Genomic DNA, 16642 nt, shown 5'->3' on the forward strand with positions numbered 1-16642 from the left:
CTGGTCTGAAGGCGGTCTCCCTAGGAACGCATTAATTGATTTTCAATGCATTCCTATGGGAAACCGTGCTTCGCAAGACGAAAAACTCGCAAGAAGAAAAAACTTGCGGAACGAATTAATTTCGTCTTGCGAGGCACCACTGTAATGGGCTTGCTTCGCAAGACGAAAAAACCACTAGATGAAGAGACTCGCGGAATGGATTCTTTTCGTCTTGCGAGGCACCACTGTATTTTATTTGGTTTTTTTTAATATAATTTTTATTGGTTTTCCAACACAAATTATAGACAAAACAACACATAAACAAACAAGAACATACAAACATGTATAAATTCAAAAGATTTTCTCCTAAACCTTATTTCCTCGACCTCCTCCACCTCTCCCTTCTGTATTATAATTTCTTTACTATCTATTCAGCAGGTTCTTATAACTTATTTCACAACCTTAACTTAATAATTTTGTTAAACCATACTATTAATTTCCTTTTTCTTCTTTCTTTCATTCCCCAATTTATCATTAAAACCTTATAACTATTTAATTTAACAAACACCCAATTCTAACTTAATCTTAAACCTTTTTCCTAAAGTCGGCCCAAATTTCTCTTCCACGATTTTCCACATTCCATAAAATTTACAAAGAAAAGAAATAAACATATAAACAAGATCTAACAAATTATATCACCTTTCGGATTCCCAAATCTCACCCTCCCTTCCCCGGTTTTGATCCCCAAAGCAGTATCTATAAATGCATCAGTTTCTCAGCCTGGGTCCCAAACCCCAGAGGCTTTCACTGTATTTTATTTGTGAGGAATTTTACTTTTTTCCATGGGGAACATTCAGAAGTGTCATCTTCCCCAACCCCGTGCCTTGAAATGGTACAGTCCACTCTTCTGCCTTCAGGAATCTGGCACAGGGGCCAATCACGATCCAGTGTTTTGACTGGAATGGACCATTGCACAACGGGGTGGGGCTGGGAATCCTGCCCTATAGATAGCTGTCAACGTTTTCCTTTTTTTTAAGGGAAATTCCCTTATTCCGAACAGGATTCCTCGCAAGAAAAGGGAAAAGTTGACAACTATGGCCCTATATTGAGAGCGAAATCCGTCATGCTATGTAGGAAGCAGGGCCTGACCAAGGATCTCCCTCTGTTTCCCCCAGGACTGGGGAGTTAAGGTCCAGTGGAGGCTGAGGGCACCTAGACCAGGTGGGGCTCCTGGGAGGTCACATGACCAACCCCCAGGTCCCCATCTCCTTCCTTGAAAAGGAAACAGTGGACACTTGAGCAGAACAGTTGTCCAAGTGCATAGCACATTCAGAAGGTGTCCTTGCTTACTCCCTTGTAAGGGGACAGAGGATGGCATCCTACAAAAGATTTAGAAATTCCAAGTGTATCTATCTATGTTCCAGACGGAGGAGTTTAGTTGGTATCCCTGAAGTTGCCTCTCGCCATGATGGATCTGCTGCAGATGGGGAGGGAAAGCCAGACCAGCCAAGAGAAGCATGAGGGGTCCTGTCTCTCTCTTACTAAGTTTTGTTAAAACGAAAATTAATTAAAAATGAAATAATTCTAGCAGCCCACCCCCTTTTTGAGGACTGACACATAGGTATTAGCCATTCTTAGAGAGATCTGAGCAAATTCATCTCAGAGGTTCTGCTGAGGTCAGAGGTTTCAGTTGAGTAAGGGCTTGGACTTCCTTCCTTCCTGCTCTCCTCAGCAGAGTCACATCCCCTCCCAGACCTGAGTTTCCAGTCCAGGCACTGCAAAGTGGGTGGGATCCTGGAACAGCCCCTTCAGACAACAGCTACCCAGGGAGCCAGTTTTTGAACAAGGGTTACATTCTGTGAATCGTGCCTAAAGCCAAAATTGTGTATATTGGATTCAAGGGCGATTGGGTTGCCAAAGTCCTTCCCCAGACACCTGCCTCCTCTTTTTGTTTTTTAGAATATTTTTGGCAAATCTGTATGTTTACAAGTTCAATGTGCGTAAGTTGCTGGCTTACTGGGCCTCCTGGTCTGCCCTTTCAACTCCAGGGGAGGCTGGAGAAGGGAGGCTCCAGGGGAGGCATGGAGAAGGGAGATGGGCCCTTTCCAACCTCCAGGGACCCTTTCAGGGCAGGCGGGAGAACCAGAAAGGAGCTCTGTCTTTCCCAGGGCTCTTGGCTTTGCTCACTAACTATTGGGCTGAAAAGTCCCAGAGAACAGAGAGCAGCGAGTCCAGCATTTCTTCCCCCTCAAGAGAGGAACCAGGATCAGTCTGAGCTGCCCTCGGTTCATGACTTGCAACTTTGAAGGATCTGAACGAATCCCGCCATTGGGGACCTGGTGAAATTTGCCCCTCAGCCTAGAGGCAGCTCCCTGGGACAATCTTGGAACCACAAATTGACGTATTTGAGTAGCGTTAGAGCTTAATTTAATTTGTACCCAGCCCTCCCTCCCAAAGGAGTCTGCTTTGGCAAACAAAGGATAAAACATCTACAAACAGTTCCACCATAGACACTGACTGGGGAAGATGCCAAGGGAGGTTGAGGAATCCCATTGATTCACAGTTATTTTAATTTCTGGAGATGTGAGATTCTGACTAGCTTGCCCCTTGGGTCCCTGCTCCTCTGCTCCTACAAAATACAGGATTCCTCCAGGCTCCCGTTGTGGATGTCTCTCTGTTAACCCCAATGTGGCCCTTTTTGCAGAGGCTCCGGTGGTGAAGGTGACCAGGAAGGCAGACTATGACGGCCTGGAGACCCTCGTTTGCCAAGTCCACGGCTTCTACCCCAAGGAGATTGAGGCCAAGTGGGTGAAAGACGGGGAGGTCTGGCTGGAGGGCACCCTCCGAGGATTGGTCGCCCCCAACTCGGACGGGACCTACTATCTCTTGCTCAGCGTCAAGATCGACCCCGAGGAGAGGGAGCGCTTCCGGTGCCGCGTGGAGCATGACAGCCTGGAGAAGCCTCTGGACGTGGCCTGGGAGAAGGAGCCTGGTGAGAGACAGACAGACAGACAGACAGGAGGGGAAGGGGTGGGCTCTGGGAGGGGGATTTCCACCCAACTGCTCCCTTCAGCAGCAGCACAGCTCAGATGGGGAACCCCAGTTGGATCCTGTCTGTGTCTCTGGAGGGAAGCAGCTGAATCGGAATCTGTAGATTTCAACAGAGAAGCAGCCTTTTCCGGCAAGTGTCTCATAGGCCTTGAACTCAAATTGGATGTTGGTAGGTAAAAACTGACGATCACCATTTCCCTTTAAGCCGAAGTAGTTGTGATGTCACAGATTATGGGCAGATATTTTACTTCTTCAAAATCAAATGTGTCAGCAGAGTATGTGAAATAAAACTTTATTATGACACCCATCTGTGGAAAGAGACCCCCCCTTTCCAATTTCATTTCTGTAGGTACTTGTGGTGACCTTGGGAGGAGATGAGGGTTGTTTGGGGGGCATTTTTGGTTATCCTCCCTCCTTGGGATCTCCTTGCATTTCACAAGCTCTGGTGTTAGGGTTGCCATATTTTGATGAGCAAAAAAGAGGACACATTTGGCAACTTCTACTTTTAACTTCGAATTTGTATGACGACTCTCATTTTAAATACCTCTATTATTTGTAGGCTATAGGAGGCTGTGATACATTGCTAGTAGCAATGTTCTTAACTGTTAAAAACAAAATAACAATATTGTTTTTATTTATTTATTTATTTATTTATTTGCTTGCTTGCTTGCTTGCTTGCTTGCTTGCTTGCTTGCTTTAATTAATTATCCTCTATTTAAAACATGGACATTTTGCTTTATTTTAAAAATCTGTCTCGACAGACATTTTAAGTCTGAAAAGGGAGGGCGTGTCCAGGAAAAACCGGACGTATGGCAACCCTACACAAGATGCTTTTTCCTAAGGGTTTGTGTCTTCCCTGAAGGCCTGTAATGCTGGGCTCTGGGGGGTCTCAGAGGGGAGGGAATCCCTTCCTCTCAGGGTCAGGACAGAGAAGGCTGAAGCCCCTGAGTAGGAGGAGACCTGCTTTTAAGTCTGGAGTCTGTGATGGAAACAGGTGTGCCTGTCAACTGTCTTCCTTAAATGAACTGGTTATTTTGAAGACCTCTAATGCTGGATTCTGGTGGAAAAAATCTCCCTTGTATCGGGGCCACTACAGAGAAGACCTTGGCCTGTCAGGAGAGAGAGAGAGGGCCTGCTTTGCAGACGTAAAATCCTCCCGGGCTCATAGCTCAGCACCTCCACTCAAATCTCCTGCTTGAGGCCTAGGGGAGCTGCTGCCGCCAGTCTGAATAAAAATGTCTGTTGTCCCCTTTTAGTCAACCTGGGGCTCATTGTGGGAGCCATTCTGGGTGTCATGGCTGCCATCCTGCTCATCTCTGGGATCTTCTTCTTCATCCGCAGTAAGTAAACCCTGGACGAGTTTTCTGCCTCTCCTGTGTCCTTCTGTCTTGGCCTCCGACTGGGAATGTGCTGGTGGAGCTTCCTGGAAACTGTTGCTGGCATCCCTACAGAGACCCCTCCCCACAAAGCACCCTTTAAACCAAAAGTAATGCTGGCCATTGTTTGCACTCACTCTGCTCAGGAAATTCACTTTCCACCTGATGTTTTTATTTTATTATGTATTTTGTGCACTCATTTTGTATTTTTTCTGCTTTTGTCTCTACAGGGAAACAGAGCGAGAAATTAGCCTACAAAGCAGCCTCAAGTGAGTGACTCCTCCCCTCTCTCTGTCTGACATATTTCCCCCCAATATGGAGCAGGAACAGGTTACAAACAGATGAAATTAAACATAGTGGTGGCCTAATCTTTAAGCCCAAGACCCTGATGGGAAGCTTCAGCCTGTCTGCTCAGTCTGTCTGGACAACAAGGGGTCCCTCAGGGCCAGGAAAAGGCTGCAGAGAGACTGTTGGCTGAGGGAGGGGCTCCAGGAAGCAGCAGGAGGAAGAGCCGAGGGGGGGGAGAGAGGGATCTCTGGGGGTTTAATTTACTGGAACCTGAAGCTAAAGAATTGGTTGGGTGGCTCAAGTATGTGGGTGTTAGGAATCCTCCGCTCTGGATTTGGCACCACTGCTCTCCCTCCCTAGCTTCTGCCTTTCTGCCCCCTTCCTGCCTAGATCATAAGAGAGTCTGTGTACTGGTCCAGTAAACACTTCCGCTGCGCCCCCAGCAACAGTTCTCTTTGCAGAGCATTAATTAAGTCCAGTGCAGAGATTCTTGTTGCAGTAAAAGCTTCAGAGTCTCAGCAGCAAAGAAATAACGACACAGGGAAGCCTGTCTTTCCAAAGACAAGTTTATTGCAGAAAGATAACAGAAACACCTCCAGAGCTTTCGGACATTTTTGCTTCACGCCCCCACAAGGCAGAGAAAACAAACACTTTTTATATACTGAGCAACTTAACAACTTAACGAGCTTGACTACTTAAAGTCACATGACATTGCTAACTTGCCAGCGTCTTAGGTTTCACACCCTAACAGATCACACCCACTCCCGCTCTAGTCCCCCGCTGCCTCCATGCCAGGCTGTGCCCATCTCTCTGCCCTCCAGCATCTGCTTCTCCCCCCACTGCTGTCCTTGAGCCCCCTTGTCTCTGGGCTGCCTGTCCCTGAACTCTTCTTAGGCCCCTCCCCATATTGAGACCTATTTGGGATGGGGTTGGAATGGGGTTGGAAGGAGAGAGGAGAAGGGCTGGGGGGATGGGATCTCCCTCCCCGGGATCCTGACTATTGTGTTTCCTTCCTTTTGCAGCAAGCGACCAGGGGTCCGACAGCTCTGCCAGGGGTAAGTGGGGGTGCAGGTGGGGGCAAAGTGGGGCTCTTGCAGAAGACTCCGTAGGGAACATCCCCAAATGGGGAAAAGCTGCCCCCCCTTGGGCTTTCCAAGAGTGACATAATCTGGAGTGTTCATTGAGCTGAAAAAAGCTCTTGTGACTCATTCCATGTGTCCATCTCAGCTTCATGGAAAATTCTCTCCATTTGAGAAATGGTTTCTACCCACTATCTGAATGACAGATAGTCACATTTTGGGTTCTGGAAAAGGTTTTCTCCTTCCGGTATGACCACTTTGTGTCCTTCTTGTATTCCCCCAAAGTGTGCAGCTTGGCTCACTTGCTTGAGCTGCCTTCCGCAGGCATTTGCTCTGCAGGCCCATTTTGGTGGTGCTCCTGGCATATCTTGGGTCTGATCTGACATGATGAGGGATGGTGGCTTTCCTTGGGAGGCTGGACTAGATGGCCTTTGGGTTCCCACTAGCTCTGTAATGCTGATGCCCCCACACCATGATATTGGCTTTTGAAACACTCCTGTTCTTTATTTCTGCAGTTTCATACCAGCCCAGTGTGTGAGATGAGACCAGAAGGAGCCTGCCCAAGTTTTGCTGTGAATTGCAGAGGCTCAGATCCCCTCCCGTCCTTCAATGCTGTTTAGGATGTTCCTTAATCCTGGCTCTCACCCATCCATTGTGACTCCAGCTGTAACTAGAATTTGAGGATAATCCTGCTTTTCTGATGGAGTTTGGCTAATTTAGCTTTTTAGCTGATTTTCAGAAATGTGTTTGTATTCATCAGAAATGTGCCGGATATACACAACTAAAAGCTTTAAAAAGGGGTGGGGAGATTGAGCAGTGATTTTGATGGTTTCTCTTGGTTTTTTGTTGCTGTGGATCCCACCACAAGCCTTTCCCCAATCTTGTGTCACTCACTTTCCATCCAAATTGAAGGAAAGGCAACATCTGAGAACTGCTTTAGGTGTATTATGCATGAAATAGGCTAAGCTGTTATTGCCTACCTGCCTCTTGGGCCGCCCAGCCTTTGGCTAAACATATGTAATGTCATGGAATGTGTAAAAGCAGCCTAACTGCTCTGGCTGAGTGTTCACTTTCTGTGTGAGGAAGTGAAGAAATTGGCAGGGAGGGATGGTTGGCAAGGAGGAGGGATGCTTAGATGCTCAGGAGTTGAAGCTGAAAGAGAGAAGGAACAGAGTGGCTGAAGAGAGAGGCGACTTTCCTACAGGAGATGAGAGGGATTCTTGCTTCAGATTCTGCTGACAGCCAAGGAGGAAGCCAGGAGCTTCATGGCCAGAGTTTGATCCGAAATAAGCAGCCCCTTCTTTTGGGCTGCAGGCCTCCAGTTCATGAGACTTGTTGCCTGGTCCCCACAGCCTTCTAGGAAGGGTGACCCACTGGGAGTGAGACCACATGAACTCTTCCAAGTAAACTACTTTTGTTGCCTTCAATTTGCCTAATTTTTATCTCATACATTCTTGCTTTTCCACCTGTGGCCCTTGAGGAACATACTCCGTCCATCTGTGGTTCCCACCATATGATTCCCTCCATCTTCCTTCCCTTCTCATAGGCCGGCATTGCTTAAGGAGACTCTTTCCTAGAAATAAGAATGCAATAACTCTCTTAAACCTCCAGGGGCTGCAGGACTCTTCTTGCCTAACCCAATGGATTTGCTGCAGCTTATTTTGAAGACACTGGGTGTACTGTATTTTTCGCCCCATAGGGTGCACCTAGGGTTTTTTGGGGAGGGGGAATAAAGAAAAAAAATTGTTTCCCCGCCAGGCGCGGGGTCTCCCCAGGCTTGCAGATATCTGCCCGATATCTGTTCAGTGCGCCCCAGGCTTTGGGATGCAGGCAGCTCTCTGCAAGCCGTGGGAGTTTGGCGCGACTTCCCACCGGGCTCCCACAGCTTGCGAAGAGCTGCCCAAAGCCCGGGGCGCACTCCACTGCGCTCCCCGGGTTTTGGGCTGCAGGCTGCTGTCCGCAAGCCTTGGGAGCCCGGCACAACTTCCCGCCGGGCTCCCTAGGCTTGTGGATAGCTTCCTGAAGCCTGGGGAGCAAGAGGGATCGGTGCGCACCGACCCCTCTCGCTCTCCAGGCTTCAGCGAAAGCCTGCATTCGCCCCATAGGATGCACACACATTTCCCCTTCATTTTTGGAGGGGGAAAAGTGCATCCTATAGGGCGAAAAATACGGTAATTGTTATTATTTTTTCCAGAAGGTAGCCCTGTTTAAGGAAATTTTTAATGTTTGAAGTTTTATTCTGTTATTAATGGAAACCCAGCCAGATGGGCAGGATATAAATAATAAAATTATAATTATAATTATAATTATAATTATAATTTTTAATATCGATTTTAATGAAATAAATAAGGGTGCACCCCCTTCGTCTTTAGTGGTTCTTTCCTTCTTATCACAGGAGTTCCAGAGATCAACATCTCCTGAGAATATTTACAGACTCTGGCCGGGAGGTGCCAATAATTGGTCTTCTGTTGCAAAGTGAGTGAAGAACTAGAGTCCAAAGTGAGATGGGGACAGAATCTGTGGTTTTGCTGGGGTGGGATTAAGTTACATGAGGCCAAGCGGGTCTGAAGTCAGTGCCCGGGTGGGGGACCACCTGGATGTTGCTTTTGGTTCCAGGTTGGAAGAAAGGATGGTTGGGGCGAATATAATAAAAGAAATATATAGATATCTGATCTGGGGCAGAGTGTGGTGGGGTTCCCCCAAAAGTCCGCAATCCCAGGAGGAAGTTCTCCCACTGAAATGAAAAGATGATGCCCAAAATATTTAATTTGTTTTACGTTTTTATCCCACTCTTCCTCCCAAGGAGCTCAGGGCATCAAACACCAAAATGTTAAAACAATACCATTTAAAATGAGCTAATCTTTCTCCCTCCGCCCTGGATGTAAATCTTCCCTCGCTGCTTCTTCCCTGGTAGGGGGAGGGATGCCATTTTGGGGGCCGGCCTCAGGTGTCAAAATGTGTTGGGCAGGCCTTGGTGTGTGAGTTATGCTACGTACAATGGGACTTCACGGAAAACACAACTTAAGGCAATAGTGGAGCACTGCAAAATCATTTGTGTGTGAACATCTAGGAAACACATGGAGAACTGCAAAACACTCCTAATTATTATTCCTGTACCATTATAATTTTATTGTATAATATTAGAAGGTTGTAGACTGAGACGTATGTTAACATTTGAGCAGCTCCTCCATCGGTGTAGGGGTGGGTGCCCACCTTGAAAACGCCTCCGTGGAGAGGGGATCAATTTTTTTTAAAAATTATTTGCATTTTCAAAATCAAGAACAGAGCATATTTATTTATTTTTTTAAAATGATATTTTATTAGATTTTAACAAGAAGAAAGATTACAAAGACAACAGCAAAAATTAAACACAAAGAAAAAAGAGATTACAGAGACCAAAAATTCAACTCAAAAACAAAACAAAAAGAAAGAAAAATAAAAATATAAAAATAAAAACCCTCTTTTTAAATTTTTCGACGTTCTTTGACTTATTTTCCTGACTTCCTCCCACCTCCCTCTTTGTATTCCATTTTAAAAAGTTGTTCAGCAAATTCACCCTTATTATTCAAACCTCTTCATTTTTTGCATTAATCTCGTTACTTTTTATCTTATCCTTTTAATCTTAAAGAAAACAAATTTAAACTTTACACTTAACTTTTTTGCTATAGCCAATTATACCTTTCCTGCATCTCTTAATATTTCATTAGTATTACACTAATTCCATAAATATAAGTTTATTACAAAACGCATTTCTCATTCTGAATTTATCCAACGTCCCATTTTTCTGGTTCCGGATGATGACAGTCCTTATATCCTTATATCCTCCTCAGTCCGGCGTTCTGATGTCTGAGGCCCTCAAGTCACTTCTAAGCCCCCTCTGCAGGTTTTCTTGTTTCTGTTTATAGTTGCATAGATCCTTGCTCCCCGTTGGGTTCTTTCGCATTTTCTTCTCTTTCCCTTTGGGAGGCCAATCTCCAGGGAGTTCCATACAGTAATATTCTTCATTTCCTTTCATCCAGTTGTCCCAATCCCCGGTGATGCACTCCCCATCATTTAGTTTATAATCCACAAAACAGTTATTCCAGAAATAGTCTTCGACCTATTTCACAGTCTCACCAAAGATAAAACTTTTCTTAAATCCAAAATTTAGCCAGTGTCCTCCAAGTTCCATCTCCCAATGTTGCAACTTTTGGTCATGTAGGACTTGAAGTCTCTTTATCTTTTGAGGTGTATTCACAGCCTCTTCCATCTTTCTCTGCCTTTGCACTTGCTCTATTGGGCCAACTTCCTGTGGAATTTCTGTAACTACATTCCTCATTGTCACCTCCTTGCCGACTGCAGCTGTTATATAGACCATCTGTTGATTCATCAAAGTTACTTTCTCATCCAGCTGGAGCAGCGCATCGTATATTTTGTCCAGGGTAGATAATACTTTCTTTCTAGTCATTTTGTCAAGGTCAGGGAGCTAGTCCCATGATCTATTTTCCCAGTTACAATGTTCCCTTTGTGAGTTGTAGCAAACACACTGGCAGGCTTCCTCTAGGGGGTGTAGTTACTTTTGGCATCCATTTTTAAATTGTAACCAACAAGGAAATTTACTTTCAATTCTCAAATATTTTCTTTCCTTTCAACGTAGAACACACAAGCAGAGGGGAGCATTAGGATTATTTTTTCCCCTTTTTTCCAATTCTATCTGTCGATTATTCTATATTCAAATTATAGGCATCGCCGACGATTTCTTTCCTGTCATTCCGTCCCCAGATTAGGGACAGTGGAAACTTGCTTTCTTAACACACTCTCAGCGAGGTTTAAAAGTCAAATTTCCCCCCCTTTTTTGAGGGGGGTTGATGATTAAAAGTGCGGGAAATTCCTGGCTGTCAATTTACCCGGCTTTTAGCTGTAAAGTCTTTCCTTTATTCTTTATACAAGGAGTGGGAAGTGGACTTCCTGTTTACACTTTCCCGTCTCGGTTCAAAATTCAGAAATATTTTTTAAGTCCGAAAATTTCAATTACCCTACTCACGGGTTGTTGTTTAAAGTCCGAATCGTCACAGGAAAAAGGACAGCGCTCTCCGACATTGGCTATGCAGCTTCATTCCACAGAAGTAGTGATTGACTCTCAGCACCACGTCAAACCCCGTCTCTCTCCGGAGCCCTTGATGGGGTCCCTTTGCTAAACGGGGGGGGGGGCGCAAACGGTGCTCGCCGAGTCCCACGGTCGCAGGCTTCTTCCGCCTGCGATTTTTGAGAGGGTCTCCGCTTCGCTGCAGCGGCAAGACCCTATTTCTGTGGATCTCTCCTCTCTGTATCAGAGGGAATCCGCCATTGTCGTAGGCGCCGCCTCCGGAAGTCCAAGAACAGAGCATATTTAACCCCTCTCTCCTACCCTCGCCCCACTTACAACTTCATACCAAATACAGCATGTATACATATACCATATGACTTTCCTTCCACACTTTTCCTGGTTCCTTTGCTTTTCTTCTACTCTGCGTAATCCACATCTTTTAAATCATCCAATTTGTTATCAAATATTCTCATCTATTTCAACTGCTGGATTTATACAAGCCATGCTAAGCTATGTCTTTCTCTATACTGGTTCATGAAATATGCAATAAGCATTATCGATTCCTCCTTATATTCCTTATATCTGTTTTCTCTTACTCTGTTCATCAGACCAGCCAGTTCAGTACATTCAAACATTTTACACTGCCATTCTTCCTGAGTGGGTTCTATCCTTGTTCTCCACCCTTGTGCCAATAAGGTTCTAACTGCGGCAGTGGCACATAGAAATAAACTCTCTTGTTTTTGGGGGACCTCTGTTGTTACCATCCCCAAAAGGAAACTCTCAGGTGTATCTTTTTAAATTCATTTTATATCGTTTCCCAATATCCCTTAATAATTTTGAACGACCAACACATGTGAATAAAAGATCCCTCAATTTCATTACACTTCCAACATATACATTTCTTTTTTAGACATTTCCCCCAAATTGCTGGGTATTAAATACCATCTGTGGGCCATTTTTATCATACAGTTTTTTATCGCATAACTTACCATAAAATTCATATTTATTTTCCACAACTTTCCCCATAATTCATGATCAGTATTGTGACCCACATCCTGTGCCCACATAATCCTGATAAATTTCACAAATTCCTCTTTCGTTTCCCACTCCAACAGCAGTTTGTACATATTTGATAATACTTTTATATTAGTATCTAATAGGTCTTTGGTAAACTGAGACTTTTGTTCTGCAAAGCCATTTTTCCATTTTAAGCCATCTTAAACAATTCATTAATGTGATGTACCTGTAGCTAATTGGTAACGAGATTTCTTAATTAATAATAATAATAATAATAATAATAATAATAATAATAATAATAATATCTTTATTGTCATTGTAATTCCTCAAGATTTCTCATTTTGGTTCCTGTCCAGTAAGAGATAAAATTTCACTTTAACCACTGCTTATCCATATTTGTTCTTTTCCTGGTTTTAGCTTCCACTGGGGATATCCACAGTGGTGTTTTTCTTTCTAATAAGTTTTTATACTTTCCCCATACTCTAAATAGGTTTTTTCTGATTACGTGATTTGTAAAAGTTTTATATATTTCCGCTTTTCCACACGATAGGTAGGCATACACCCACTTGCACCGATTCCAAAGCTGTGACATATGTGGGAACCTTGACCATTTTTTTGCGACCCGTGACTTGCTTCAACTGGTCCCTTGAAGGATTTCCTAGAAATCACCTGATTTCCATTTCAGCCGGGGAAGAAAGCAGCCGGCAGGGGGCAGCGGAGGATCGCAAAAAGGGGAAAGCGAGAAAATACAACTAGGGACTGTGCAGAAATGGGGGAGGGTGTCTCATGGCAGAGAGAGAGAGAGAGAGGGAGGGCAGGAAACAAACACACACAAACACCAGTGTTAATGGAGGATGAGGACTTTCTCAGCAAAATCTGCCTCCGTTCTTCAATCCCTGTGAGAAATGTCAGTCAAGCAGCCTGAGATGCAGTCACTTGAGATTCCTCTGCTAACTTGGCATGCAAATGAAATTTAGATTATTGCAACTTGCCAAAGACTGTTTACTGCACCCTCAGCTATTCTTGTAAGTAAAAATGAAAGCAAACATTAAAAATAAAAAGGCCTCCTTCTGGGAACTGCCCTGGGACTTTCCAACCTGACTCAGAGGTTGCTGAGGGAGGCAGAAGGGGACAAAGTCCCCTGGGAAACAATCCAGCTTGGAACAGAGAAACACACCAAGGACGCTTTTATGCCACAATCTATTTCTTAGCCTTTAAGGGGCAAGAAGACTCGTTGCTGTTTCCACACGATACCAAGAAGGGGACAAAAATAATGTCAGGAGAGATGTCCCTGCAGGCCTGGTCTTGAGAGGTGGAGAAGCCTGCAAGGATCCAGTGTGGGGCTGTGGTTTGACTGGGCTATGGGAGCCTGGGAGTCCTGGGTTCAAATCCCCACGCAGCCATGAAGCTCCCTCAGGGACCTTGGGCCTCTCAGGGCCATTATGAGGAGAACATGAATGCCACCTGGATATAAATATTCATTTTTTGAAGGGAGAGTCAGCTAGAGAGGAAGATGCCTTTTGCCTGCCAGAAAGAGGACCCAGGAGTCCTGGCTCCTGCCGAGTCTCCTCCCAAAGGGGACCCAGGAGTCCTGGCTCCTGCCAAGTCTCCTCCCAAAAGGGACCCAGGAGTCCTGCTCCTGCCGAGTCTCCTCCCAAAAGGGACCCAGGAGTCCTGCTCCTGCCGAGTCTCCTCCCAAAGGGGACCCAGGAGTCCTGGCTCCTGCCGAGTCTCCTCCCAAAGGGGACCCAGGAGTCCAGGCTCCTGCCGAGTCTCCTCCCAAAAGGGACCCAGGAGTCCTGCTCCTGCCGAGTCTCCTCCCAAAGGGAACCCAGGAGTCCTGCTCCTGCCGAGTCTCCTCCCAAAAGGGACCCAGGAGTCCTGCTCCTGCCGAGTCTCCTCCCAAAGGGGACCCAGGAGTCCTGGCTCCTGCCGAGTCTCCTCCCAAAGGGGACCCAGGAGTCCTGGCTCCTGTCGAGTCTCCTCCCAAAGGGGACCCAGGAGTCCTGGCTCCTGCCGAGTCTCCTCCCAAAGGGACCCAGGAGTCCTGGCTCCTGCCGAGTCTCCTCCCAAAGGGGACCCAGGAGGCCTGGCTCCTGCCAAGTCTCTTCCCAAAGGGGACCCAGGAGTCCTGGCTCCTGCCGAGTCTCTTCCCAAAGGGGACCCAGGAGTCCTGGCTCCTGCCGAGTCTCCTCCCAAAGGGGACCCAGGAGTCCAGGCTCCTGCCGAGTCTCCTCCCAAAAGGGACCCAGGAGTCCTGCTCCTGCCGAGTCTCCTCCCAAAGGGAACCCAGGAGTCCTGCTCCTGCCGAGTCTCCTCCCAAAAGGGACCCAGGAGTCCTGCTCCTGCCGAGTCTCCTCCCAAAGGGGACCCAGGAGTCCTGGCTCCTGCCGAGTCTCCTCCCAAAGGGGACCCAGGAGTCCTGGCTCCTGTCGAGTCTCCTCCCAAAGGGGACCCAGGAGTCCTGGCTCCTGCCGAGTCTCCTCCCAAAGGGACCCAGGAGTCCTGGCTCCTGCCGAGTCTCCTCCCAAAGGGGACCCAGGAGGCCTGGCTCCTGCCAAGTCTCTTCCCAAAGGGGACCCAGGAGTCCTGGCTCCTGCCGAGTCTCTTCCCAAAGGGGACCCAGGAGTCCTGGCTCCTGCCGAGTCTCCTCCCAAAGAGGACCCAGGAGTCCTGGCTCCTGCCGAGTCTCCTCCCAAAGGGGACCCAGGAGTCCTGACTCCTGCCGAGTCTCCTCCCAAAGGGGACCCAGGAGGCCTGGCTCCTGCCGAGTCTCCTCCCAAAGAGGACCCAGGAGTCCTGGCTCCTGCCGAGTCTCTTCCCAAAGGGGACCCAGGAGTCCTGGCTCCTGCCGAGTCTCCTCCCAAAGAGGACCCAGGAGTCCTGGCTCCTGCCGAGTCTCCTCCCAAAGGGGACCCAGGAGTCCTGGCTCCTGCCGAGTCTCTTCCCAAAGGGGACCCAGGAGTCCTGGCTCCTGCCGAGTCTCTTCCCAAAGGGGACCCAGGAGTCCTGGCTCCTGCCGAGTCTCCTCCCAAAGGGGACCCAGGAGTCCTGGCTCCTGCCGAGTCTCCTCCCAGAGGGAACCCAGGAGTCCTGGCTCCTGCCGAGTCTCCTGCCAAAGGGGACCCAGGCGTCCTGGCTCCTGCCGAGTCTCCTCCCAAAGGGGACCCAGGAGTCCTGGCTCCTGCCGAGTCTCCTCCCAAAGGGGACCCAGGAGTCCTGGCTCCTGCCGAGTCTCCTCCCAAAGGGGACCCAGGAGTCCTGGCTCCTGCCGAGTCTCTTCCCAAAGGGGACCCAGGCGTCCTGGCTCCTGCCGAGTCTCCTCCCAAAGGGGACCCAGGAGTCCTGGCTCCTGCCGAGTCTCCTCCCAAAGGGGACCCAGGAGTCCTGGCTCCTGCCGAGTCTCCTGCCAAAGGGGACCCAGGCGTCCTGGCTCCTGCCGAGTCTCTTCCCAAAGGGGACCCAGGAGTCCTGGCTCCTGCCGAGTCTCCTCCCAAAGGGGACCCAGGAGTCCTGGCTCCTGCCGAGTCTCTTCCCAAAGGGGACCCAGGCGTCCTGGCTCCTGCCGAGTCTCCTCCCAAAGGGGACCCAGGAGTCCTGGCTCCTGCCGAGTCTCCTCCCAAAGGGGACCCAGGAGTCCTGGCTCCTGCCGAGTCTCCTGCCAAAGGGGACCCAGGCGTCCTGGCTCCTGCCGAGTCTCTTCCCAAAGGGGACCCAGGAGTCCTGGCTCCTGCCGAGTCTCCTCCCAAAGGGGACCCAGGAGTCCTGGCCACTTGGTCTTGAGGAAGAGAGCTGTGGAGGCTCAGGGTTTTGTCCTGCATGCTGAGGGAGGCGGGTCTTTCCAAGGCTGGAGAGGGCCCAGGCCAGGCCAAGAGGGCAAATGCCAAAGGTCTCCCCATCTGGGCACTGAGGGACATTGTGGGGAGAAAGGAAACGTCTTCCCCTGAGCGACATTTCTGCCTGCTGATCTCCCAGTCAGGCAGTCTGATCTGTGGGCTGCTGTGGCTTTCAGTTTCTGCCTTGCTTGGCTGCTCTCCCTTGCACCAAAGGTCTCCTTCGCAGGGAGGGAAGCGGGGAGGCTGAGGCAGCCCCACCCGGCCTGCTTGTAGGGAAGGAAGCCATTTTGTGGAGGGCTGGCAGTGAAGCAGAAAGGGAGGGGAAATGGCTGCCTGCTCCTTCCCGAAGAGGCTGCCTCAAGCAGCTGCTTTGTTATTTGTTCATCTACATGCCACCATCTCCGTAACTTGAATCAAGGGCGGTTTAAAACCACATAACAAAGCTATCCAGCAATGTCTAAAGTCCTGAAAAATTCTTTAAAGTCTGTGAAGAATAAAATATTTTCCTCCTGGCCGTTAATTGTTGTCGCCCACTCCACCTCCATGAAGAAGAGAAAGGAGAGGGAGAAAAGTCTCCACAGAGGAGACCAGGGGAGGAGAAGGAGCCTCAAGCCACCAGGGACTTTCTAAAACAAGACTAGCCCTTTGAATTGAACTCAGAACCAGACCAACAGGCAGAGGGTCTTTTGGCCACGGTGAGATTTGGTCTAAATGAGCTGCGACAGTGAAAATCCTGTCAGGTTTATCTTGTAGCAGCTGAAGCCTCCCTACTGTATTGGGGAAAACAACATATATTGCAATAATCCTGTCAGGAGGTTAGCAGAACATGGATCTTTGTGGGCAGACTATCCCTGTCCAGGAAAAACTAGATGGAGCAGGTGAAAAGTGAAGCTTAAGACATCTCTGAGGTGACTGAGCCCATTGAGTCCCCAAAGTGGGTCCTGGAGAGCC

General features: G+C 48.0%; 1 protein-coding gene and 1 long non-coding RNA gene across 10 annotated transcripts in view; one reads left to right on the forward strand and one right to left on the reverse strand.

Annotated features, from left to right (window-relative positions):
• Positions 1–16642, forward strand: part of LOC309337008 (major histocompatibility complex class I-related gene protein-like) — a 56044-nt gene that overhangs the window by 20915 nt on the left and 18487 nt on the right. For 2 of the 9 annotated variants that reach the window (XM_081853622.1, XM_081853617.1), the window contains exons 4-6: positions 2684–2971; positions 4287–4370; positions 4637–4675. In XM_081853622.1, the coding sequence (XP_081709748.1) occupies positions 2684–2971; positions 4287–4370; positions 4637–4675 (411 nt within the window). Of the gene's footprint in view, positions 1–2683; positions 2972–4286; positions 4375–4636; positions 4676–5716; positions 5754–6288; positions 8080–16642 lie in introns of those variants that run through there. The other 7 variants (XM_081853623.1, XM_081853618.1, XM_081853620.1 and 4 more) reach the window with 7 other exon arrangements.
• Positions 6467–16642, reverse strand: part of LOC309337333 — an 86864-nt gene continuing 76688 nt past the window's right edge. Inside the window, exon 3 of the long non-coding RNA XR_014154165.1 lies at positions 6467–7428. This is a non-coding gene — a long non-coding RNA (uncharacterized lncRNA). The remainder of the gene's footprint in view (positions 7429–16642) is intronic.

The sequence above is a fragment of the Podarcis erhardii genome (assembly GCF_964252035.2).
Source record: "Podarcis erhardii genome assembly, chromosome: 2".
NCBI classification, from domain to species: Eukaryota; Metazoa; Chordata; class Lepidosauria; order Squamata; family Lacertidae; genus Podarcis; species Podarcis erhardii.